The 26280-nt window shown below is 37.2% G+C and overlaps 1 protein-coding gene across 2 annotated transcripts; it reads left to right on the forward strand.

Moving 5' to 3' along the window:
• Positions 1 to 584: 584 nt before the first annotated feature.
• Positions 585 to 19528, forward strand: LOC122841631 (cyclin-Y-like). 2 transcript variants are annotated; one of them, XM_044135100.1, is made up of 11 exons: positions 585 to 1292; positions 12376 to 12450; positions 13339 to 13356; positions 13623 to 13657; positions 13854 to 13948; positions 14038 to 14073; positions 14371 to 14428; positions 15168 to 15287; positions 15524 to 15690; positions 16279 to 16441; positions 17477 to 19528. In XM_044135100.1, exons 1-11 carry the CDS (start codon positions 1139 to 1141, stop codon positions 17591 to 17593), a joined length of 1038 nt encoding a protein of 345 aa, XP_043991035.1. In that variant the 5' UTR covers positions 585 to 1138; the 3' UTR covers positions 17594 to 19528. The 2 variants fall into 2 exon arrangements, with proteins under 2 accessions (XP_043991035.1, XP_043991036.1); XM_044135101.1 differs by lacking the exon at positions 13339 to 13356 and having other exon boundaries at positions 587 to 1292.
• The last annotated feature ends 6752 nt before the right edge of the window (positions 19529 to 26280 follow it).

A 26280-nucleotide genomic window follows, 5' to 3' on the forward strand; every position in this document is an offset into this window, starting at 1 on the left:
AGTGACGTCTCCAGAACCATGGTTTGTAATGCGAGGAAGGAGGTTACTGCCTGACTCACCTGTTGAGAAGCAGCTCAATTGGTAAAAAAAAATCTTGAGGTAATTAACTCTACAGGGGAGAAGGTTGATTGTTTAATCACTCAAAGCTAAACACTGGTCTAGAATTTTATACTTGCCAGACTAAGTCATGCATTGAGGATAAAGACCTTAAGAAGTTCTATTCACTGTTACCAACAAGCCACATCTTTCAGATTCATGAAAAACACCCAACAATGAGGCTGTAAGCAAGTCAACTTGAATGTGGATCAAGAAATGTTCACTCTGTAAACCAATGCCTTCAACATAATCCACTGGATTCTTGTGAGCCACACAGATCTTCAAGTGGACAAAAGCAGGAATCTTTTCAGATGAAACTCTGCAAAATTGTGAATAACAAAGCAGGGTTTATTCAGAAACCCCTGTGTTAAACATGTTCTGCAGACCTCTAGTGGCCCACTGTTTGAAAAATCTGACAAGAAAAGTGACATTTACAAAAGTTAAACACCTTTTTTACAATTCATTTAAGTCCCAATCAAGCAGTATCTAAAAACGAGCTTTGTAATGCAGGTCACATTTGAAAGCAAATTACCAATCGTGTTAGTATTTTTATTTTTATTTTTATTTTTATTTTTTTTTGCTGCTTGGGTGCAGTAAGGCTTTGTCAATCAGGAACACCGCAGTTTATACCGGAAACATGCTTTTATTTTGAAAGCAGTTCTTAACCGTGCTTACCGTAAAATGCTGTGAATAAGCGCAGTAACAACCACCAGCCTTTCCTGACTGCGCAGCGCAGACTGAATTGTGTCGCACGATTCCAGGATTCACGCATCACTGTGCGCCTGCAGCGTCACAAGATGAGTCCTGCCTCACGATGCGTGTGACTGTGGGTTTGTTATTTGGCCTCCATCACTGTAAGGGTGGAAGTGACACATCCGCACCGTGTGACAGCTTCTCCGTGGACGCTGAAGGTTGACAGGATCTGCTGGGGATGCGCCCCGAGCGCACAGTTGGTCTGTGTTGATGACGGGCTTCGCGGGGCCGCTTCAGCTCCTGTTTCAGCGCGGAAAGGATTATTTGTTTTTACACACCAGGAGGAGAAATGGGGAGCACGACCTCCTGCTGCGTGTCGGGCAGCCCCAAGCTGCGGAGAAATGCTCACTCCAGGCTGGAGTCGTACCACCAGGAGTCGGATCTGAGCAGGGAGGAGACGGCGTGCAACCTCCAGCACATCAGCGACAGGGAAAACATCGACGGTAAATTTATCACCATACGTTTAGATTGCACAATATATGCAGAATAATTATGCTAGTATTTCAGAATATTTAGAGTTACTATTTATTGTGTTTGTAATTGCTTATTGTGGAATAATTATTATAGGATACAGAAAATAAAATGAGAACAGTTCCCAAATAATTCCAACGTTAGACTAAAGCAACGCATTCATTATATTTCTATCAGTATTAGTTGTTTTAAAGGCAGAACACACACTGTTTTCAAAATATGGAATAATAAATGAATAAATCTGTCCAATAACCCCAGAGGGACAAAAATATCATCGCACTCCTCATCCTATAGTAAAGACGGACATGGCCGCCAGTGCAGGTTTGTCACACGGTATATAGAGATGTTGCAGAAACATACTGATTAGATTAGGGCACCCTTTGTGCTGGCCTTTGTTTTCAGTTTGTGCATGAAAGAAGCAGCAACTATGCAACCCCCCTCACCTCCAACTCTAAGCCTCCACTGATACATGCTAATATGCGTTACAATTGAGCCATTCAGGATTGGAAATGCTCTGCTGAATGGATTGCCTTATTTGCAGTCAGTGATTTCATATACATGGAAACTGTAAGAGGCCTCCTGCTTCTAACAGAAATCTACTGGTTATTTTCACGACCCAGAAGAAAATACAATGTTTACAATCGATGCGCAGTCATCTATTCCACTCTGATTCATATTATCCAAACAGTATATATTGTTTCAGTATTAAAAGCCTCTGATAAGGGTGCAGGACGTTTGGAAAATGTCTCCATTATTCTCACTGAGCTTTAGCTTCCTGGTCACTGGAACCTAAATCTGGTGGAAATGTTGTCAGATAGTGAAAGTTAATCCAACTCGACAAATATATATTTGATAAGCAGTTTGAATGTATTAAATGCTGTCATATTTTGACTCAAAATAGGATACAATTTGTACAAGTTTTCATTCAAGTTGTATATTGCTGGTATTTTGATGCACCTTTTTAGGTTTTGTTCTCTTTATAAATGAGTGTTTGGTCAGCTGAGTACTTTAAATTGTGCTATGAGTGCATGAACAGTGTCCAGGGTGGAACCTGAGCTGATTCCCATCTGGGAAGATGTGGATCAAAATAAATGTCAGAGAAACATGAAATATCTGGAACATTTATTGTGCAATGCCAGCATTTAGGTCTTTTTATCCCTTAAAGGTCTGACTGAACGACCCACATCTTCAGCTTTACATTGAGCACACCTTTCTTTCTCCGGTGGCAGTCGTTGTGCTCTGTGTTTACTTGAGTGGAGAAGCTTCGGATCACATTACAGTCATTCTGATCCGCAGGCTACCAGTGTCTGTACCCCCAGAGATGGATTCAGCATCGCAAAATATAATGGATAATTTATTTTAAATAGAAAATTTGATCAAATTAATAAAGACGTGAAAAAATTATTTTAATACATTTGATTTATTTTCCCATCTACAGTTTTGTCAGGCGTATTTATTTTTGTGTTTCTATTTTTGAGATAATTTTACCTGAAAGAAAGTCTGTTAGTGATGATATAGTTGAAGCTCTCAGCAGGAAACTGACTCAAATCATACAGACAGAGCTTCAGGGGTTTAAATGAAAGCAAATGTATGTGTTAGAATGGCCTAGTTAAAGTCTAGACCTAAATACAATTGCCAGTCTGTGGCAAGACTGATTACTCTTCATCCAACCTGCTTCAGCTTGGGGGATTTCAGGAAGAAAAGTGGGAAAAACATTATTAGATTTTCAAAACTTGTATCTAAATTTTCCTAATAGATGGAATTGCAGCAATAACTCATAGAGCTAAAATCATTAAAACATTTCAATGTACCATTTTACCTCCACTTCACAGTTATGTGCTGCTTTGAGTTGGTTTTTCATATAAAATCAAATAAAATACATTGTTTGGAGGTATCACGTTGAAAAGTTTAAGGTTTGAACTTTTCCAAGACGTTTTTTCATCTTGCGCTTGAACAGAGACAGAACTGCTAACTTCAGTGAGAACAATCAGACCCTACCTAAGTCTTGCTACATAATGTAGTTCATAAACATCTGTCTATTTGAACAGCATGTATTGATCCGTCCTGATTGCTTACACAGAGCATACCTCATACATTCTGCATGCTGTTTGGAGCAGCTGTTAACCTGAGTGCCTTGTCTTTATCAGGTTAAGATTTCCTTTTTGCCTGGAAATCTTCCACCATTGCATTGTAGGATGGAAATATGTTTTGGTGTATTAAACATGTATTTGATAAATATTTGCATAGTAACATGATTGAAAGGGCCAGCCGACTCCTCCGGGGAGGGATAAGGATGAGCCGTGCTGAGACGCAGTCTGTCTCAGTGAAGCTGTGACTGAAACCGGAGCGTATCTAATGTGCTCACTCTGTTATCAATTCACCGACAGTATGCAACGGAGATTACAGCTTTATTAGAATGTGCAGCTCCATATAAAAAAAGGAGTCTCTGGGAGGGAGCAGGGATCCAGTTGGAGCAGATAGAGAAACCTCCGGGGAGAAACCAGCGCCAAGAATTCACGCCTCAATTTTAAAGCCTTACAAGTCGGCTTTCAAGGCGTCACATGTTCCTTTTTCAGCATTAATAAGAAGTTGGTAGCATTTTACTGTCACTGCTTTATAATACAGCACAATGGGCTCTGGTGTTGGATGAATAATTTACAAGGTTGTTCTGCAACCATTTAAAACATTTTGACAAACTATAAGCTATTAGAAGAATTAATTGAACCTGATGATTTTATTAGCTTGTGGAACAATCTTTAGCAGAAATAAATCTCAGTAGTTGCTTTCTGTCTAACTTTATTATTTTCCCACTGCACTGTAGAAGAATTTAGTCTCTTTCAATCACATTTAAATCACATTTGAATCACTTTGAGTGCAGGACTGATTCTAGGGCGTGACAATATGGCCTAAAATCAACAGTATGATATATTGAGCAGTTCACCTAGATAACAATAAACAGATGACAACACTGACCCCAATGGAGAAGGAATATGACAGGACAGCATAATTACATCATTGGACTGGCTTTGTTTGTTTTCTTTTAACCCTTTCAAACAAACCCTTCATGTTCAGATTTATTTCTATTCATACATTTTTACACTTTTCTTATAAAAATCATGTAAAAGCAGCAAAAGTGTACTTTGACTTTACTTTTATTTTATGTAACATCACAGAGGTGAAATGTTCCATCAAAAAAGTGAAGTTCAATCTCATAACATAACTGAACGTACCTGGAAAATATATAAAACTGTGTAGATGAATCAAAAACAAGACAAAAATGACGTGTGGATGCATGTAGCCCTTTAAGGATCAGTTAAAAGAAACTGTAATTTGTTTTACTTCTAAACATTTAATTCATGACCTGAAGAAAAACTGGGCCTGATTTGGAAAATAAACAAACTTTTTGTTCATTTTGTTGATACCACATGATTTTTTTTTTACTACCGTACATCTAATCCTGATTGAGGGGAATATACAGTATTTTCAGTGTTATTCCTTCGTAGAGACATTGTCTCGTCTATCCACCACTGCCACTAAAAACTATGTTAATTTTTATGCTTCAAATATTTTTTCTAAAACTGTAAGAGTTGGACATTTGGCTGTTTTTTTTGTTTTCAGAAGCCGTTGAGTTCAGAGCGATCCTGTCCCGTTTGGACAAGCTGTCATTCGTAAGGCGGATAATCAGCCACATGAGGATTATGGAGTTCAGGGAGTCATGCGAATCCTTCAGGGAATCATTTACAGAATATTTAATATTTTAAAAACCCAGAGATTTGAAATTTTAGTAACTGAAAACAACAAAACACATTATCTGAGAAAACGCTGATAAAGCCAAACGCAGCATTATGATTTTTGCTTTTTGTGGGCCTTTTTTCGTTTACCTTTAAAAATGTTTCAATAAAAGAAACAGCCATGTTAACTGAACAACAGAGTTATTATGTTTCTTCAGGGAGAGGCTTGGTTGTTGTGACCGTAGCTGACCCTGTAGCATGCGGTGAATTTTAAGGACATGTGATTGCTGCAGCAGTGTGTCACTGACTGGAGACTTTAAAGCTCCTCTATGGCTGAACTGCTGTGGCTTCTTTGGAAAAACAGTGAATGAAGAACGATGGTATTCACTTTAGAGAATGAGTCGCCTTTGGCAGTACAGGTTTATTACTGACATTACTCTTTTAAAGTTTTAAGTTGAAAGTTTATGGGTTTTTATTTGTGAAAGAAACAAGGACACATACTTGGACAAAATTATTGGGTCACCCTTTAAATGACTGAATTCAGGTCTTGTTACTCCAACACTGTGCAGTTTTCTCCTACTACTCTCCTCTTAAGCATTTGCTCCAGTTTCTACTGCAGTTTATGTTTATGTCTATTTTTTATTCTACTCATCTAACTCTTGTACTTATGGAGAACAGGCTGGAAGATTTAAAGTAAAATCTGATAAACTAACAATACAAACACAGCATTCTAGATAGAGACAGACGCCAACTCTGGAGGAGGAAGATGGATGTGGACAGAGAGAACAAGAGACAAAGTGGTCATATGATCTGCCTTATTTTCCACAAAGCTGACTGTGTTTTTCTCAGCCATCAGCTGATGCTGTCTAATTTAGGTAGAGTATGAAGGGAGGAAGCGCTTTGCTCTGCACAGTTCCTCCAGTCAGCCTCTGTGTCAGGAATGTTGCTCAGTTATTAGCTGGAGATTGTTGATGCTCCAGATATTGGACTAGATCAGCAGCCTTTACAATCCAGAGACTTTTTTCCCCCTCACTTCTGAGTAAAATGTGTCCAAGGCTGCAAAACCTAAATGACAAACAAAAACCTCCGAAAAGTTTTATGCCTGTATTTTATTTCATTGTCAGAAATCTTCTGTTTTTAAATATATTTTTATATATTAACACTCTTCTTTGCCTTAAAGAGCAGTGTTAATTTGATATCAAGAGAATTAATATTTTTTAATTTTACACTGACATGATATTATGAACTCATGGTATATATCAGCTGATGCTGTCTAATTTTAGTATGAGGAGGAAGATCGCTTTGCACAGTTTCAGTCAGCCTCTGTGTCAGGAATGTTGCTCAGTTATTAGCTGGAGATTGTTGATGCAGATATTGGACTAGACCTTTACAATCCAGAGACTTTTCCCCCTCACTTCTGAGTAAAATGTGTCCAAGGAAACATGACAAACAGAACCTCTGTCAGAAATCTTCTGTTTTTAAATATATTTTTATATATTAACACTCTTCTTTGCCTTAAAGAGCAGTGTTAATTTGATATCAAGAGAATTAATATTTTTTATTTTTACACTGACATGATATTATGAACTCATGGTATATAGTGTCAGATCTTAATTTCATGTTTATATGACTGATGGAAAATACAGAAAAATAGGAAATTAATAGAAAATATGAATTCAGTTAGTTTGATTTTTTTAACTGAGATTTATTTTATATTTTGTCAGGACTGATCTTAGAGCTGAGATATAAACTTTATCACTTGTAATCAACTCTTTGTTGTCTTTCTTGTTGACATGCATTCTTAGCAATTCTTAATTTTTTTTGCTAAATATTTGAGTCAGAGGCTTTAAACCCTTCATTAGGATTTTGTCTTTAAACCTTCAACACTTTGTCCCCTCTAAAGGGGGAAACATGAAACAGAATGTGATATTAATGAACAGAGACTTCTGTTTACATGTAACAGCATGTTGTTAAAATAACGAGGACTTTAATCCTGAAACATCTGAACTGACAGCTTCTAACAAGCATTAAACAAAATCTTCTTTCAGTTCAATATTCATTTTAATTGAACGTACCTTTTTAAAAAGGTCTATAATGTTTGCTTAGTGTTATATTAGACTACATTAACGGAAACATTTTTGTATGCAGGTTGCATGTTAACAGTGCCTTCACAGGCTCCTCTCCTCTCCTCTCCTCTCCTCTCCTCTCCTCTCCTCTCCTCTCCTCTCCTCTCCTCTCCTCTCCTCTCCTCTCCTCTCCTCTCCTCTCCTCTCCTCTCCTCTCCTCTCCTCTCCTCTCCTCTCCTCTCCCTCTCTCTCCTCTCCTCTCCTCTCCTCTCCTCTCCTCTCCCTCTCCTCTCCCTCTCCTCTCCTCTCTCTCTCCCTCTCCTCTCCCTCTCCTCTCCTCTCCCTCTCTCCTCTCCTCCTCTCTCTCTCTCCTCTCCCTCTCCTCTCCTCTCCTCTCTCTCCTCTCTCTCCTCTCCTCTCCTCTCCTCTCCTCTCCTCTCTCCTCTCCTCTCCTCTCCTCTCTCTCCCTCTCCTCTCCTCTCCTCTCCTCTCCTCTCTCTCCTCTCCCTCTCCCTCTCCCTCTCCTCTCCTCTCTCCCTCTCCTCTCCTCTCCCTCTCCCTCTCCCTCTCTCTCTCTCCTCTCCTCTCCTCTCCCTCTCCTCTCCTCTCCTCTCCTCTCCTCTCCTCTCTCTCCTCTCCCTCCCTCTCCTCTCTCTCCTCTCTCCTCTCCCCTCTCCCCTCCCTCTCTCTCCTCTCCTCACATCTCCTCTCCTCTCCTCTCCTCTACTCTCCTCTCCTCTCCTCCACTCTCCTCTCCTCTGCTATCCTCTCCTCTCCTCTCCTCTCCTCTCCTCTCCTCTCCTCTCCTCTCCTCTCCTCTCCTCTCCTCTCCTCTCCTCTCCTCTCCTCTCCTCTCCTCTCTCCTCTCCTCTCCTCTCCTCCTCCTCCCCACCTCCTCATCCTCGTCCTCCTCCTCCTCGTCCTCAACCTCCTCCTCCTCCTCCTCTCCTCCTCTCCTCCTCTCCTCCTCCTCCCCACCTCCTCCTCCTCTTCCTCCTCCTCCTCGTCCTCATCCTCCTCCTCCTCCTCCTCCTCCTCCCCCTCTCCCTCCTCCTCTCCTCTCCTCCTCTCCTCTCCTCCTCCTCCTCCCTCTCCTCCTCTCCTCTCCTCTCCTCTCCTCTCCTCTCCAGGCGTTTGGGGTCATGTGGAGGTCATGTGTATTTGACATTGTCTGATTGAATCAAGGGCTGCACAGTGGTGCAGTTGGTAGAGCTGTTGCCTTGCAGCAAGAAGGTCCTGGGTTCGATTCCCGGCCGGGGGTCTTTCTGCATGGAGTTTGCATGTTCTCTCTGTGCATGGTGGGTTCTCTCCGGGTTCTCCGGCTTCCTCCCACAGTCCAAAAACATGACTGTCAGGTTAATTGGGCTCTCTAAATTCTCCCTAGGTGTGTGTGTGAATGGTTGTTTGTCTTGTCTGTTTTCTGTGTTGCCCTGCGACCTGCCTAGGGTGAACCCTGCCTCTCACCTGGAACGTTAGCTGGAGAGGAACCAGCAACCCTCCAGACCCAATTAGGGACAAAGGGTGTATAGAAAATGGATGGATGGATGGATGGATGATTGAATCATTGGTGATGATTTTGTCAAAGAAAATCTTCAAGATTTCCAACAGTCGAGCTAATAGTTCTTTGGAAAAGCACCTTGATATACAGAAATATTGTTCAGTCTGTCAAGCTCGGGTTTATTTTGCTTTCTTCTAGATTTATTTAAATAAAAAGGAACAAGTTGTGTCATTATAAGAGTATTCTGGTACCAAATGTCCAAAGATCCATTATCTGAATTCATGAGACTTTTTTATGCCTGAATGATTGCTACTGAATAAATGACCCCAGCTGTACTGGTTACTGTACATTTAGTATTAGTACCATTTAAATCGGTCCAGTTTCTCCTCCGAAATGAAACCATAAAGATCGGCATGCATGACTGAACAGGAAGCACGTTCCCTGACTGATCATTGTTCACGCTGCCATGGATTCCAACAATAACGCAGAGATCACAATCACTGCAGAAAACTCTGCAGATCTCACAGACATTCTGTAAATAACTTCATAAAATAAGATACAAACATCACTATTCAAACTGAAATCCAGGTATTTTTATTTATCGCCTGTAAGCTTATCTAAAGATTTCAGAAAGATTCTGATATTTTTAAAGAATAGAACAACAAAAAAATTTATTTGAAATATTTCTTATAATGAAGCTTTTGTGGTCATTACTAAAAAAAAAAAAAAAAGATTTGGCTTGCTTTTTTTGTTTTTAAAAAGAATTTATAAGATATAAACATTTAATTCATAAAGGAAAATGCAGTAATACCACCATGAATGAAACCATATTATTGCAATGCATTGAGGTTGTTTTATGGCAAATATTGTCACCGTAAATGAAAATACGGTCATCCATCCATCCATCCATCCATCCATTTTCTTTACACCCTTCTTCCCTAAATGGGGTCGGGAGGGTTGCTGGTTCCTCTCCAGCTGCGTCCCGGGCGAGAGGCGGGGTTCACCCTGGACAGGTCGCCAGTCTGTCACAGGAAAATACGGTCATAGAAATGTAAATAAAATCGTTACTGAGAGTTGCTCTGTAATTCATAAAAACATATTAATAATGCAGAAACATTAACTCCAAAAAGCAAATTTCACTAGTAAGTACAAATTCTGTGAAAAGGTTGAAGTCTCAAAATGACACAATATTAAGCCAATAATCAGGTTTTTAATAGACCGAGAAGACATAAACTGAAGAGTTAAGGCTACACCTTTAATCTCGTTTTGGTAAATGAGATTTTTTTTCTCTGGGGTTTCAGGTCTTTGTTCTCTCAAGCACCTTGACGAAAACAAAGGATTTTCCTCCTTTGTTACTTGACTTAGATAAGAAAATCTTTTAAACCCTGAAGGCTATTTGTCTTCAGGACCAAAGAAAGAAAAGACCTGAGAAATAAATGGGATTAATCTATTTTTGCAGAAGCTTATGGTAACTGATAGCAGCATTTGAGAATGTGCTGCAGATTACTCTGTTAGAACGTTATAATTTCACTGTTTAGAAACCTTTTGATTTGAAAGACGGTTTTAAACAGACGTTGGAAACACTGCAGCACCGTGGAACTGGAGCTGATCTCTGCAGAGCAGGGAGGACTTGTTGTTCGTTCATTATTCAGGAGCAGGAAGGCAGAGAGGCAAGCTCTCCTGGTGGCGGGTTTCAGGTCGCCACAGTGAAGCACTGTTCTCCGTTAAAGTTTACGTCAGGTGATGAGTATCGCGTATCAGCGGTGACATGAGATGCTGTAAACTCTGGGAGCTCCCTGATGGATTCTGAAATGTTTTCTGGACTGTCAGGCTAAAGCTGCTACAGATCCACAAAATAACCTGAGTAAACATAAATAGCAGTTTGAAGATGATGATGATTTCATTTATTAAGAGAAACAAGATATTCAAACCAACCTAGGCTAAAAAAAACCCAATCACACAACTCTTTTCAAATCAGAAATTAACTATGATTAACAACTTTTTTTTGTGGAAAATTGAGTTTAATTTCACAAATTATACAGCAGTTTGATGACTGCTGGACCTTTAAAATGAAGACATTATTTAAACAGAACCGATATGAGAATATGAAGCATGCTATAGAAAACTCAAAAAGGAAAATCAATTATATTCATTAACATAAAAAGGGTTAAAAAATAAATATGTATCAATGTTTGGGATTCCAGCAAACCTCAGTGAGATCCACAAACAGAGAAAACATAAAACAGATGAATCTTTACAGCTGAGACTGAAATTACAACAAAGTATTCAACAGAGTGTTTGTTGTATGCAACAAATATATATAATAAAACTCAGTTTATTTCTGAGTTTTTTGTTGCCCAGTTCGAAAGGACAACAGAAAATAAGGATAACCAGAATATTTGTAAAATGTAATTGTCGTCAACTTATAGATCTCAGATAAACAATGTGTCTGGATAGAAATTGAAGGACATCTGAACCAATCAGAGATAAGATGGGAAATAACATATATATGAGAGGACAATCAGTGACAATCAAAGACATTCAACAATAATACACAAAACTCTATAAATATGGTCAATGGAACCAGTCGTTGTCAGGTACTGGCTTTACTCCAATCGCTTTAAAACCAACCAGTTGTTTGGTTTGTGGGGGGATTACAGTCTCACACAGGACCAGATTGTTCTGCATGGTTTTGTCCCTTAATAAATTAAATTTGTATTTACCCAGATGATCTTTGTCTAAGACAATATTTTGTCTTTTCACCCAAATGCAAGATTTTGAGCGTCCAGTTACGCTTTGGCGAGTGGAACAGGCAGCATCACATTTTTGACACATTCATGGGATCTGTCAGAAATGTTTACACAGAGATACAAAACGGTGTGTGTGTATGAGTGTGTGTGGGAGAGTTTTTCACCTGCTCAGCTGGAAAAGGTCAAACTGCAGCTCTTTTCCATCATAATGTAACAAACATGATCCCTGTAAATAGCAGCAACAGTTACAGAACAAGAACAGCAATTAGGCCTCCACTTACACACACAATCTGTTTTTATGAGATAAAACATGAGATCAATATTCATACATTCTCCATCTACAAGTTATTGGTGTAACAGATATATAAAGGCTAATATTACTGAACAGAAACTGTTCATTCTCTCATAAAACGCATCTGTGGCTCTCGGCTTCAGGCTGTAGTGAGATTCAGATTCTGTTTGGAAATAAATCAAGCCCAAATGTTTCTGTGGACAAATATGCAAAACAAGATAAACACCAGCACACAGGGAAACACAGATGATAACTATAATCAAAGCATCTCAAAATTTAAACATTAAAAATAGTTCAAGAGATGGTGGCAAAACAAATACATGAATAGCAGTCTTTAAGCTAACCCGAAACATTTTAGCTCTCCATATGTATCCTATGTATATTTTAACATGCTAAGTACCGCTAACTGCTAATACCACAAGGTTTGCAGATGCATGTCTAAATAAATAAAGGTATGTTCTTTTCTGCTTCTGACTTTGTATCTGTGGATGTTTGACCACAATCACAAAGTTTAGTCACTTTCACGTATTGATAATTTCAACATTACTGATGTTAATGTAGCCGAACGTGGGATAAATTTGCTTCTCCACAGTGGAGACTCAAATACATTTTTTAGTTTTATGATATGCCGTATCTGATTTGGAAGAGTTTTGGATGTTTATGCGTGTTTATGATTGTCCTTAACTTATCTCAGATTGGTTATTTTATTTGATTATAGAGTTGAACATGGAGTACAACCCGTCAGACCATCCTCGGGCCAGCACTATATTCTTGAGCAAATCTCATAATGATGGTAAGCAGCCTGGTTTTCTTAATGATATTTTTCTCATGCTGCATGAAGATTCAGGAAAATCAATGTGGAAATTGTCTGGTAAAATCTATGACATTAATCAACATATTGAGGATCTTCAATAGTTGTAAGCAACTGGTATTGGTAATTTAATGGCTATTTGTAAATGGGCTTTCAGGAAATTATTATCTCATCTAGTTTTCCAAGCTGTTTTCTGTTTTTGTAAACATGTCTAGAAATAAGTGACAGAATTTCTTCCTGCTTGTCACTTTTCAGAAAATCTCCAAATACGTCCACTAGAGGGCGCTTTTAAACAAAAACATGATATGAAAACTTTTCTGTTAATTAAATACCTAAATGTACAAAAAGTATGCAATCATTATACACAATAAAATATGTTTTTACGTGTATGTTTAATTTATTTTCACATTTTTAAAAAAATTCTGAAGATATTAATTTATTTTTTTTACAAATTTAAACAATCACATGATTTTTCTCTGATTTTGGAAGTTCATAACCAGTTAAAAAGAGAGAGAACAACAGTTTATTTCCGACAACCTCAGTGTGTAAAAATGTTTATTGTGGACTTTCAACAGATGGCTACTTACAGAGAAATTCAAGACACTTTTGAAGCTGAGATTGTTTTAATATTGTACTAGTGTAAGTTTTTCACAGTGAGATGAAAATAAAAATATGATTTCAGTGGTATTTTGTTTACACAAAAGTTATTAACATGATGCGGTTGCTATTATTTTAAACAGAAAGCAGCTGTTATTTCTTCTGCTGCTTAATTAAAATAACATAGTTATGATAAATCTGTTTGTAACATCCCTTCAAGTGTTGTTGACTGAGGTGCAGAAAGTTTAAGTTTGTTGGTTTTTTGTTTTTCAGATGTGATTTACAGGAATGGTGAGTCCTGTGATTTCATCTCCCTCTAGTGGCCAGAACCTCTCAGTGCGCTACTGGTGTTGCAGCTTCTAACACTTTGTGCAACTTTTTTGTGATTTGCAGTTAACAGTGTTGATTTCTTTTATTGGTTTGGCTTCCTGTTCTAAGAGCATGTTGTGCAGGTTGATAACTTTCGGCTTTTACATGTCGCTTGCTGCAACTTACAGTGAGTTATATTCATAAATCATTTTTCTGTTTTCATTTTTGTCCATTTTTTATTTTTACAGCGCGAGAAAAACGAAAGAGCCTCTTCATCAATAATGTGAGTGCAGAGTAAAAGCTAAATTAAGTTGTAATGCAACTTTTCCTGTTAAATATAATGTTGCACATCACTGTCACCCAGAATCTGTGATGCTTCATGTGGGTCAGACAAAACAACGCCCGCTGTAATACAGTCTCTCTCTCTCTCTCTCTCTCTCTCTCTCTCTTTCTCTCTCTCTCTCTGTGTGTATTTGTAGCATGGCAGTCTGAGGAAAAAATACAGCTCCTGCTCAACCATCTTCCTGGACGACAACACCGTCAGCCAGCCCAACCTCAAATACACCATCAAATGGTTGGAACATGAAAACTGTGCACTCATAGCAAAAATATTTCTGTTTTCTAGCTGATCATCGACTTTTCTCTTTTCTTTTGCTTTCATAGTGTTGCTTTAGCGATTTACTACCATATAAAAAACAGGTGAGGATCCTGACAGGCATCATCTGTCCACTTGATGGATAGTTGATGCTTAGATTTGTTAATTTTGCACTGTTGGGACGTGATTGTATTTTTTTCAAAGTAAGCTAATTTTATATCAATGCACCGAGTGAGATGTAAAATTTTAGATTAAGGATTGTTTTTTCTTTTTGTCACTTGAAATTTCTAGAACTGAACTGAATCTGTAGCGTTTTTTTGACTTTCTGTTGTTGCTTGACATATCTTAAGTTAAACATGACTTGAAGTCCAAAACCTCAAAATAAATAATTTTTTTACCAGAGACACAAATGGAGGCATGCTGTTGGATATCTTTGATGAAAAGCTTCATCCTCTCTCAGTGAGTTGTATTATTTTATTCTTTTGCATACTAATGTTAGATTGTGATCTTGTTTCCATGGTGCAATACACAATGCTGTAACATGAAAAAAGTTCATATCACTTGAACTTTTTCATGTTTTCTAACATTGTAGCCATAAACTAGTGAATTCAATAGAATTTTTATGAGATATAAGTGAAAGAAACACAATCCAAATATATAGTTTTTTACAAATAATGATTGAAAAAGGGTGACATGTAATTGTATTCACTGTCCTTTACTCCTAAATGAAATTCAGCACAAGCAGGCAATCTTATATTGCAAAACAAAATGGGAAAGTTTTCTATCTGTAGATGTGTAAAGTTGGTAAGACATCCCAAAGATGTGCATGTATAATTGCAACAAAAGGGGATTTCACAGTATTTTGTATTAGTTTTATAACAGGAAAAATGTAATTCATTAATCTCCATGCTCATTTTGTCAGAAGGTGACAAATGTGAAATAAGATATAAAGTGATATAAATGATTTTTTAAGGTAAAATGTGTGGCATGTTTTGTTAGTAAGTTTATTTATAGAATTATTAAAGAGTTTATTTAATCTGGGAGTAAACTCTTCAATAATTATTGAAGTCCTCATGGATTTTGGAGCCAGCTCTCATATTTTATTAAACTCTATCCTAAAGTGTAAGAGCGTTAGAGTCACTAATGTCCTTTTCTCATTTCTGTCCGTCTTCTGCTTCCTCTCTGTCCTCTCTTCCAGAAATCAGAGGTTCCGCTGGACTACAACCAGCATGACCCGGAGCAGAAGCAGATCTACCGCTTCGTCAGAACCCTGTTCAGCGCTGCTCAGCTCACAGCTGAATGTGCCATCGTCACACTGGTGAGATTTCTGATCATACTGCAAACATACGCAACTTGTTTCCTAATGTAAAACAAAATGTGGAAAATTACTTCCACCGGTCTTTGCATTAAACGTGCATTTGTTTTTTTTTGCAACGGTTCTCAGTAGGAGAAGGAGGAATTCAGCACAGAGGGAAAGAATACTTGCAAAATTATTCAGGCATAAAATTGCGTGAGTAAAAGAGTTTTCTTGTTTGCATTGATTTGGGTCTGCAGGTGTACCTGGAGAGACTGCTCACTTACGCAGAACTTGACATCTGTCCTGGAAACTGGAAAAGGATTGTTCTGGGTGCCATTCTGCTCGCCTCAAAGGTCTGGGACGACCAGGCTGTCTGGAACGTCGACTACTGTCAGATCCTCAAGGACATTACTGTGGAAGACATGTGAGTCAGCTCTGCCTGCATGCTTTGGTTTGATTTAAAAGGACCAGATTCAAGTGCAAGTTGCACAGAGAGCATTGTGAGGCTTTAATAGCAAAGAAAGCAGAATTTAGGAACAGTTTAGCATAATCAGAAAATAGTGACAGGTTTCAAGCTTTCAGTTTTTGGGAGATGTTGCCAACGCAGACTGGATAAGTTGGATGGATGGATGCAAATAAAATAAAGTTAAGTAAAAAAACCCAGCATGTATTGGATTTATGATGATGACAAGCAGTGCAGTATTTCATATTAACTTTAAGAATCTCTGTTTTTTCCGTAAAAGTGCAAAACTCACCACAGCTCAAAATCACACCATGTAAAATGAAACAATTATTTATTTAACTTTAAATGTGAACAATCTATATAAAACTAAAGAGAACGTGGCTGGAGAACACTGCGTCTGACCGAACCGCTCAGATCTGTTTCCCAACATTCAGGTGTTTTTGTGTCAGTTTTTTAGTTCAAAATCTTTTCTTACCCTCAAAATATTCTACATTTAGTAATTCAGGAATAAGATCAATGTTTTATGTTTTTTTTTTCATTTTTAACCAGGAATGAACTGGAGCGCCAGTTTCTGGAACTTCTGCAGTTCAACATCAACGTTCCCTCCAGCGTCTACGCCAAGTACTACTTCGACCTGCGATCGCTCTCAGAGTCCAACAACCTGAGCTTCCCGCTGGAGCCGCTCAGCAGGGAAAAGGCCCAGAAGTTAGAGGTGGGAACGTTTTCATCCCATCTTTACAACAGTTTTATTATCCGACTGTAGTTATTTTAAGATGACTTAAATCTGGTGGGATCAAAGAATAAATATTTGTATCTCTTTACACAAACATTGTTACAGTATTTGTGGCATGTGATGACAAGTAAAATGTATTGTTTTCATTGAAGTCTGTTGTAGAAAGAAGATTTTTTTTTCCTTATTTATTATTAGGAAACAGAAAGAGAACAATTAAATTAATCAAAGAAATGAGGGAGCATTCAGTCCTCCATGCAATGTGGTAAAACATTCCAGTAGCAGCTAATTTTTCCTTAAATCATTCCCATTATTTAATGATTAATTATCCAAGTTACATTTTTATTGAAAACCCTCGTAAAGATGTGCAAAAATCCTTAAAGTCAACCAATCTTTTAGGTTATTTTTGCCGAAGCATGCTTTGACAATGTTTTTTATTTAAAGAAATTTATTCAGTATAACTTGTTTTTATAATATCACAGGCAAAATTTCTGAATTGTTATTTCTTGGGGTATGAATGACATGGCATCTTACACAATAAAATTTGGACTTTCAGCGAAACATTCAATGTGGGTCTGGTGGGATACAAAGGAGAAAATGTGCAAATAAATCTTGTGCCTACTGTTCAGTGGTTAGAGTGTGTGTGTGTGTGTGTGTGTGTGTGTGTGTGTGTGTGTGTGTGTGTGCGTGTGTGTTTACTGCATATTTTTACACCTTTCTTCACCTTTAGGTATCTTATTGGTTGCTACAAGTTACAGGGCCACTGGAAAAAAAACACTATGAATTTTTTTGTCAGAATTTGGACTTTAATCTCTGACTTTTTTATTTTTTCACTGGCCCTAATCCTCAGATGTAGCAAATCAAAAGGACAGGACAGAAAAAATGTATTCTTAGTCACATTTCTACAAAATAACCTCAGTGATTTAATAGAAAGATTATTATAACGAAATGTATGTCCTGCTATACCAAAAACAAAACTGTCTCATCCTTACTGGAGTTTTTCCCCTCTTTCCAAAGGCCATTTCCAGACTATGTGACGACAAATACAAAGACATCCGGAGAGCAGCCAGGAAACGCTCTGCCAGCGTGGACAACCTGTGTGGGAGACGATGGGTTCCTGCAATCCTCTCCTAACCACTGACCACCGTCCAGGAGCCTCGTGGAACTGACTGGACCACAGACGTCAAACCTTCCGGCTCCTTTGGATCCTCAGCATCATCAGCACCAACTGGTGAAGGTCACACCTTAAAATGTGGAACTATGTGCAACATGAACACTGGATCCAGAGAAGTTTCTACCTTAACACGATGCCTTCGCAGTGCCTCGACTTGTCTACTGACTGGAAGATGCAGGAATCTTTGAGTTTTCTTTCACCTGTGAAAAGACAAACAGCTTTGGACCAAGTCCTGGGTGAGGAGAAGCCTTGAGACGTTTCAGGACATGATTATGTGAAACATCTGCTGATGTTTCTGGGCTTCTCCTGGATTTGTCTTAAAATATACGTCTAATGTGATCTTTTGTTCAGACAACCGTACAAAGAATATTATTTATTTTGCTCTACAATTCAAACATTAGCCTCGTATGGAGCTTTTTACTTGTTATTTATTTTCTTTTGATAGTACTCTAAACAATGAAAGTGTTCTTGAAGGTTTACAGTAGTTCTGTTGTACCTCTTAATACTCAGGTAGAACATTAAATATGTCAATTCCCTGTGATGCTCCATATTTTATATATAAGGACGGGAACATTTTGAAGTAGCTCAGACTGTACATAGAAGGTGCCAGGAATAATAAAATTAGTAATAATGTCCATTCAGAAATAAGTGACAGTTTGTTCTTTTGGGGTCAATTTCAGGTAAACAATAGCAGGAAAGTTTTTAGGTTTTTTTCTAAATAGCGTTTATAACATAAAATTAATCTTTTTTCCCCCCAATTATCAGTATTACTTTGATCTTCATGTCAATTATAACATGTTTTTCACAGTGGACTGCAGGATCTTATTTGCTTCATTAAGTATTAATATTAATACTTAATGAGAACATTGAGCAGTTGGCAAGTAAAACCATCTTGTCGGGACTCTTTGTGTCCGTAAAGATCTTTCTGTTACGTTTTCTCTAGAAGAAAAATGAGGACAGTTTCAGTTCAGATTTAAAGAACCCACACTTCTCACTGCGAGGTTATAAAAATGTCTTACCAGAAAAAATAATATTTTTCTTGAGCTATAAATTTGCTTAGCAACTCTTTTTCAGATCGAATAATGTCTAATTTGATTTATTTTGTGAAATGTTCTCAAAGGATTGATTCTGATACTTTAGATGTTGAAAAGTTAACTTTAGCTCACATTTCCTTTAAAGACAATTCAGATTTTTTTGAAGTACGGCGTTAACATAGAGACGCCTAATTTTATCAAGATCCCTCTAAGAGAAAATGTCTACCATTGAAATAACCCAAATGTTTTTAGTTGATAATGCAGAAGCAATGTTGTGAATTTTTCAAGCCGTTATATTTCTACATCAGATAATTTTGCAGAGCAACTTAGCTGCGTTTTATCAATGCAACAAAGAGAAAAGTGAACGTGAATTATTAAGAATTTATGAGAATTGAAACCCTGTTCCAGGATTTCTGTTAAAAATATTCATAAAGCTACACAAAACCTAAAAATTAAAAACAACAACAACAAAAAAAAAACAAAAACAAAAAAGAACTTTTGATGTAATAGAAACTTTCGTGAAAGAAATGATCAAATTTGTCATTTGGTGATGTCATAAAGTTGAGGAGGATAAACCTCAACAGATCAGCAGCATTTTTATTTTTTTTTACTGCAGTCCTCAAATAACCAATGAAACATAAAAACATCTTTTTCAATCAACTCGAAAGTCCATTGAAACATTGGACAGGAGAATGATCAGAAAACATTAGAAGAGGAAGAAGAGTTATCGGAGAAGTTTGTTTTTATTTATTCAGTATTACATGCTTTACCTCCACTTCATCTGAACAGTTTCCTGTCTTACATGTGTCTTTGTCCAGTGACTCTTATCATCTGTTACATTAAAAATAAGTTTTACTGACAGTTAATGGATCCCTGTTTTTACTGCCGGGTGAGAGAAATATGTTTTTGTTCTAAAACTTCAACAAATGGTGCAAACAAAACTGTTTCCTGGATTACATGGTTAAACAAAACGACCACAACTTTTTTTTTTTTTTTTTTTTTTTTACAAAAAATTAAATTAAATTTCAGAAACTGTAGCAACCAAAGACTTTTCTTTACCGGATATAATTTAGACCCTTTTGAGACATCAAATGTATTTGTTTTCCCAGAATGCTTCCTAAAAGCAAACATCTTCATACTGTGTTAAATTATCCACACTGTCAGCATTAAGCAACATTTCTGTGTTCCTTTAGCACAAGTATATATTGTTTCTTTTGAATTAGTCTGATTATTAATCTAGTAATGCATTTATTTATTTTATGAATTATCTTTGTACAGTTTTTAAAGAGTACAGATTCTCAGAAAAGGTTGTTATAAATTATTTATGGTTTTGTTGATTTGTGTTTTGTAATAAAAGAAGATACTCTTGTTTAGTAAATGTGAGTCATTGATGCTGATTTGTGCATTTTTAATAACTTTAGGACTTCTAGACAGCCTATATTTGTTTTACAAAGCATTTTCTATTATTCTTCAGTTCGTATACATGTTACTTATTATACATGCAAAAAAGTAAAATTGTTGCTATATTTTAACGTGGAACGACTGTAAGACCATTTTCAAACAATTAGAAGGTTATTCCAGGAAAGGATGTTGTGTCAATGAGAAAAACGAAGAAGAACCCAAAGCTCCATCTCAGACTTTGCAGTCTTAACATGTCAAATGTTGAAGGTCATTGTGGGACTAATTTAAAAACATTACATGCATACTCTGCAGCTTTTAAGAATTATAAGAAAAAAAACCCCTCTCTACTAAAGTCAAGCGAATTCAAGTTGCAATTCAAGTTCTTAATTATCTGAATATGTATGTGTGAAATCACTCCACCAGTAGAGAAATGATTTCCAGAACAAAGTGTTAACTGTCAACAATATTTTGTTGTACTGGTTTCTTTACCTTCACCTGCAAAATATCTGACAGTTGTGGCTCATCCAAAACTCTGTTTTCTCTCTTTGTAAATTTTGCAATAAGAAAAAACAGTGACAGGGTCAAATCAGCTAAAGTTAGCTGGCTGAGAAATTATAATAAAAACGATTTAAAGGTGTGTTCAATACTGAAATGTTTTGTTGGACAGGAATGTTTGTTGGGTTTGTAGTTTGGAGAGCGGATTGACAGCAGCCTCTCTGCTCAGCTGTTGTCTGGATAACTGAATGTCTGCTGCAACAGACACCCTGACCTGACCTTTGACCTTTCACATGACCACCTGAAGACCCCGAGACGGACAGATTCAGGTCAGAAAGGCTCAAATTACACAAAGACTTCTCCCCTCTAGGGCTTATCCTCAGCTTAGCATGAAAGCAGACCTTTGCCTTTTGACTTATGAATGTCAGAAAGTAATCGACAGTGGATTATTAACAGGATCACATTACCACAAGTTTATTTATGAAGAAGGGTTTTCTTAATTTAGGCATCATTCTGTAAAAAGGTCTGTGTGCACTTTTCCTTAAACCCCTCCCCCCAAAAAACAATTATTTTTATTTTTTCACAAACTTTGTTGTTGATCCTTTTCTGTCAGCCATTTGGAGGTAAAGCCAATAGTATTGTGTTTACTGTCACTTTAAATCATTATCTATTCTTACTTTAAGTATTGGTATCAAAAACATTTTGTTGTGAAAAATACTTTAGGAAACATCTTTTCTTGCACCTCATTGTGTTATTTTGGAATATTTACTCATTTTTTAAATTTCATATTGTAAGACACCAGAATTTGCACATAATTTTGTTTCCGTGTGTTTTAATACATATTGTTCTGCACATTTAAGCAAATGTTATGGTCAGACACTGACTCAGTCTTTGTACCAAGTTCATTTTACTTTTACTTGTTAAGCTTTTGGATCATTTCTTTTTAATTGTACTTGATTAATGGCATATTGAAGTAAAGCTACACTTGAATTCAAATTTAGGCTAATCTACCCACTTCTATTTTTTTACTTTTTAACTGTAAGTTCTAAGTCACTTATTACGTTAAAATGCAGGACAATTGTGGCTTATACTGCCACCTACTGGGCGGTTTGCCAATAGACGTTGTTAAACTTAGAATTACTTTTATTTTGTAACGATTTAAAAACAAACACTCGTGTATCAGATGAATAAACAAATTATACATACAGAAATTTTGCATAAAATAAAAAAAGAGAAAAAAGTTCAATTAATAAGAATGATTACTTTTAAAATAAAAGTAATAAAACTACCTATACAAAGGGGTAAAATTAGGTTGTTAAACTCACATTTAAACAATTTTATGCTGTTAGCAATCCTATCATGTACTGGTGAATGATGACAAAAATAAGTTATATAGTTTTAAAAATCCTGGCATGTCAGATATCCAACTCTGAAACCAAAAGCTTCATTTGTGGGTTATGTTCTGGACATCGATACATCAATCTTCCTCCCAGCTGGAGGTAATCCAACCTGCATCATCCTGAGGTGCAGCAGCACTCTCTGATGTCATGAGTCAGGGAAGAAGGAGATTGGAAAAATGGACAGGAAAGAGAACGTCAGCAACCAGCAGCACATCAGAGAGGATGTCAAAGGCATCCAGAGTATCGATCCCACAGCATGCTCCTCACCTCCGAGGCTGAGAGGTGGGATAAACGGCCAGATGGAGGCCGGGGTGGTCCCTGGTGCTTACAGCTCACAGGATAAAATCCATTTTGTCTTCCCTTGATGTTCAAGATGGAGGAGTAGCAGTGGGACCAGCAGAGTAATTGAGGAGCGTTGTGTTGATGAATACTGAATAGTTTTCAGTTATTGTGTTAACTGAGATTGAAGAGTTTCCCTTTAGGGACCATTTGGGTGCACTGCAGGCAATGATGCTAAATTTGATTATACTTAAACAGATAAAAAGAGAGTATTTAAGCAGAACCTGTGGGTTTTTCCTTTCCTGCACCTGAGGGAAAACTAAACTCCAGAATGAACTACTTTTGAAACAGTTCTGACAAATGTAAGCTGTTACACATGACTAATCAGAACATTTGGCACAGCTTGTATATCTGGGAAGCCTTAGAGATAAATAAGGTCTTAACTTTTCATTTGTAGGTACAAGGAGAACTGCATAAAATCTGGATTCTTCTCAGTGAATCATATTCATATTTTCCACCAGGAAAGCATCAGTCAGGTGGTTTTTAGTGCAGGACTCAACCAGCAATATTATAATATCAAACAGCTCCTTTTCATCTCATGAGAGACATTTGCAATCTAACAAAACATTTAAGCTTGATAAAAAGTTAAGTCTAAAATAAAAACAAGAAATAAACAGTTTTGTTTTACAGTGAAAATCAAAATGTCACCATTCCTCCCCTGACATATAAAGTCATACTTTTCCACCTCTTGGTGGCGCTAGCTGCTAAACAAAGATGGTCACTTTATCAATCAGGGTAAAATAGTTTGGTGACACGTGCAGGACATTAATCACTGTCATTTTCTGCTGCTCAGTGAGAAAAAGCGATTAGTGAGTTATATTCACTCTGTTGTGTTTATTTTAGTACTTTTTCTCTTTACATCTAAGAATTGGAGGACAAGTAAATAAAAACTTTGACTGTTTTAACTTAGACACATCAGCTACTGTCAGTGTAGGTGACACTTTGTTTTAAATGCTTTTCTTTGTGAAAAAGTGAGATTTGCAAATCAGTGTTTCTTTTTCCCTAATATGTTTTTTTTTTTACTTGCGTTTTTATCATTTTGAAATGTCAGGATTTGCTCAGATTCTTTCTATTTTTATCAGTCTGCATCATTTCTAAATTTTTATTATTTAATGTTAATTTAATAATTCCTAATAATGCATTTTCCCTTCCCGGGTTTTCTGGTTCATCCCTTCGTGGCTTCAGGCACAAACAAGCGAAGATCTTCTGTCTTGGCAGGATCTGTCACTTAGTTCTGTTTAAGTTAAACTGCGTTGTAAATCAGCCGTGACGTGACAATAGCAGTCTGTGAAAGCTGAAGACTTCCCACCCAGCTTTGTATACTCTGTGAAATCGTAACGTTCCAGTAGCTATGCGACCTTTAATGGCCCACATAGGCCATTCAGACATGTTAACATGATTTATTGTGAACTAATCACTGCAGGACATCTAATTAGATCATTACACAGAGACTTCATTCATGAACAGCCTAATTGGAGCTAATGAAGAAGGAGCTGGATTCTCTGGGTTTCACCAACAGGAGCTGTCCAGGACGAGCGTCTCCTGAGCTGACAAGTCAACGCTTTGTTTATGTTGGAAGGAGATGGATCAGGCATGACCTCTCAACCTGTTTCCTCAGTGGATTTCTTTTAGACGGGTGGGGGGCTTGAAGAAACATGCTCAAGTCGCTGCCACAAGAGAATGGCACACACATGTGCAACGCTGGAAAAGAAAGCCGCATGCCTCGAGTTTAACAAGCGCAGACAGAGCAATTTGTTCTCATTGGAAGGTCCAGTTCCGTGATAAATTCAGGAAGATAAACAGGATCACAAAAACAGACTTTTTGGATGATTTTAAATCCCTACCAGGCGACTTCACTGTGTCCTCTACTGTGTCTTGCAAAATCTTTTTTTTATTACTAAAATATGTAACAACTTGAGGTTTTTAACAGCTTTTTAAAAATTGCAATCACAAGTTTAATGTATTTTGTTGGGATTAAGTGTAATTGCAATGGACAAGCTCTGAAAAGTGTGGTGTGCATCTGCATTCAAGGCTGCCTGAGTTCATTCTTTTAGGAAAACCTTTTGCTGTAATTAAAGCTGCATTGAAACAGGAGCACCTGTGTACATATTTTGCAAGTTTTAACTCAGATATTATCTGAATTTTGAATATTTCTTGCACATTAATATGGTTTGATTTAAGGCAATGACATCTTTGTTGTGGTCCTGGAAGGTGAACTTTCACCCCAGTCTCAAGTCTTCTTCAACATCTAACAGGTCGTGTATCCAGATCCATCCATCTTCCACTTTTCCTGTCTCTGCCAAAGTAAAGCATTCCCACAGTATGATGCTGCTAAGACCATATTTTACAGAGGAGAGGGTGATGAGCAGTTTTAGAGTTTATGATTTATGGAGAGCATAACTGCTTATGTTCTGTAACAAATCTTTGAAGCCTTCACCAAAAAGTTAGAGTTTATATAGATACAGGGATTAACTCCAGGTTCTTGGTTTTAAAAAAGGAGAAAATCATTCATCATTTTCTTTCAACATTAAATCTGTAGATACCCAATAAAACCAGTTAAAGCCTTTAGCAAGGCACTGCAGAACGCTTCATTGGTTTTAATGGGAACACTTGATTTGACTAAAATTAAATAAAAGACTTGGATTGAATGTAATCTAATAATAAAAAAAACACAATTATTTTTAAATAAATGTTTATGTTTTCAACTTCTTAAGAATATGGGTTCGTTTTAAACTGAAATTATAGGAACAGAACCAAATTAAACATGTCACAGCAGGCAATTACTTTCCACCTTCAGTTATTTTCTAAAAATTGAAAATACATTTCAGTTTCTTACAATTGTACCACAAGGTGGCAGCATAAGTTGATGACAACCTCCAACCTCATTAGATTTATTTATGTTACTCTATTAAGGCTTCCCGCTGTCTTTTCTTTTGAGTTAATGTGAAAACTTTATTTTCTTCACTTGTTCACTTTGAGACAATAAAAACCCCAATCTGATGCGCAGTTGTAACCACTGGACACAAAACGTCTCCAAACCTCAAAGCAACTCTGACTGACAGTCTTTTCCTGCAGAAAGCGAACGGACCACACACTGACCGGGCCGTAATTACCTTTCCATACACCACAGAGGGAGTCAGCCGGCCGGTTACAAGCCTGTCCCTCTAGTCTGACATCTTAATTAGAAGCCTGAGGCTCAAAGGGATACAATGTAAATAATATATCCTATTTGGAGTCATTTAATCGTCTACCTAATGCATCCTTAAATAAGCAAAGTATATAAGTTTCTTTATTTTTGGAAGCTTTCATTTCACCAAAAGCAATTAAATCTGGACAGCAAGAAGTATGTTCCACTAGTATTTGTACACCTGTGTGAAACATGAAAAAAGGTCTGAGATCATTTTACTCCGAAATGTAATGTTTGAATGGGAAACAGGTGAAGAATTAATAGTAAATATGTATTTAAAAAGACAACCACCTGTAGTTATTTTAATCAAATCAACGCTATTTACACCATTACAGCAAATTAAAACAACTCAAGCTTTTTGCAATAAAGCACAAGTAAAAAGATCCATTAAAATCCTTTTTATTTTCAAAATAAAGTTTTCTATCAAAGCGGGAATTATACATATTTACAGTCTTGTGAAATTACATATACAACTATACAAGGTATGTACAGCAATAATTATATAAATACACTCTATACGTGCTGATGCAACCCGTATGAGGCAGTTTTAAGGCATTGAAAGGATGGAGAACCACAGCTCAGCTTTGGGCTCGCTTCAGGCAGAGCGCTCTCATTGTGGATGTTTAAGACACAGCGGTTCTTCACAGTAAGAAGAAGAAGAGCTCCAGGTATACCACGCAGCCAGGGCCGGCCTGAGGAATAACCAATAGTGGACACGTCGACAAATGTGGCAGCTTAAAGAAAACCTTTATAGCTAGAAAGTTTTGTTAGCTGTCATTGTTTAAAGTTAC

Source organism: Gambusia affinis, linkage group LG12, assembly GCF_019740435.1.
Source record: "Gambusia affinis linkage group LG12, SWU_Gaff_1.0, whole genome shotgun sequence".
Taxonomy (NCBI): domain Eukaryota; kingdom Metazoa; phylum Chordata; class Actinopteri; order Cyprinodontiformes; family Poeciliidae; genus Gambusia; species Gambusia affinis.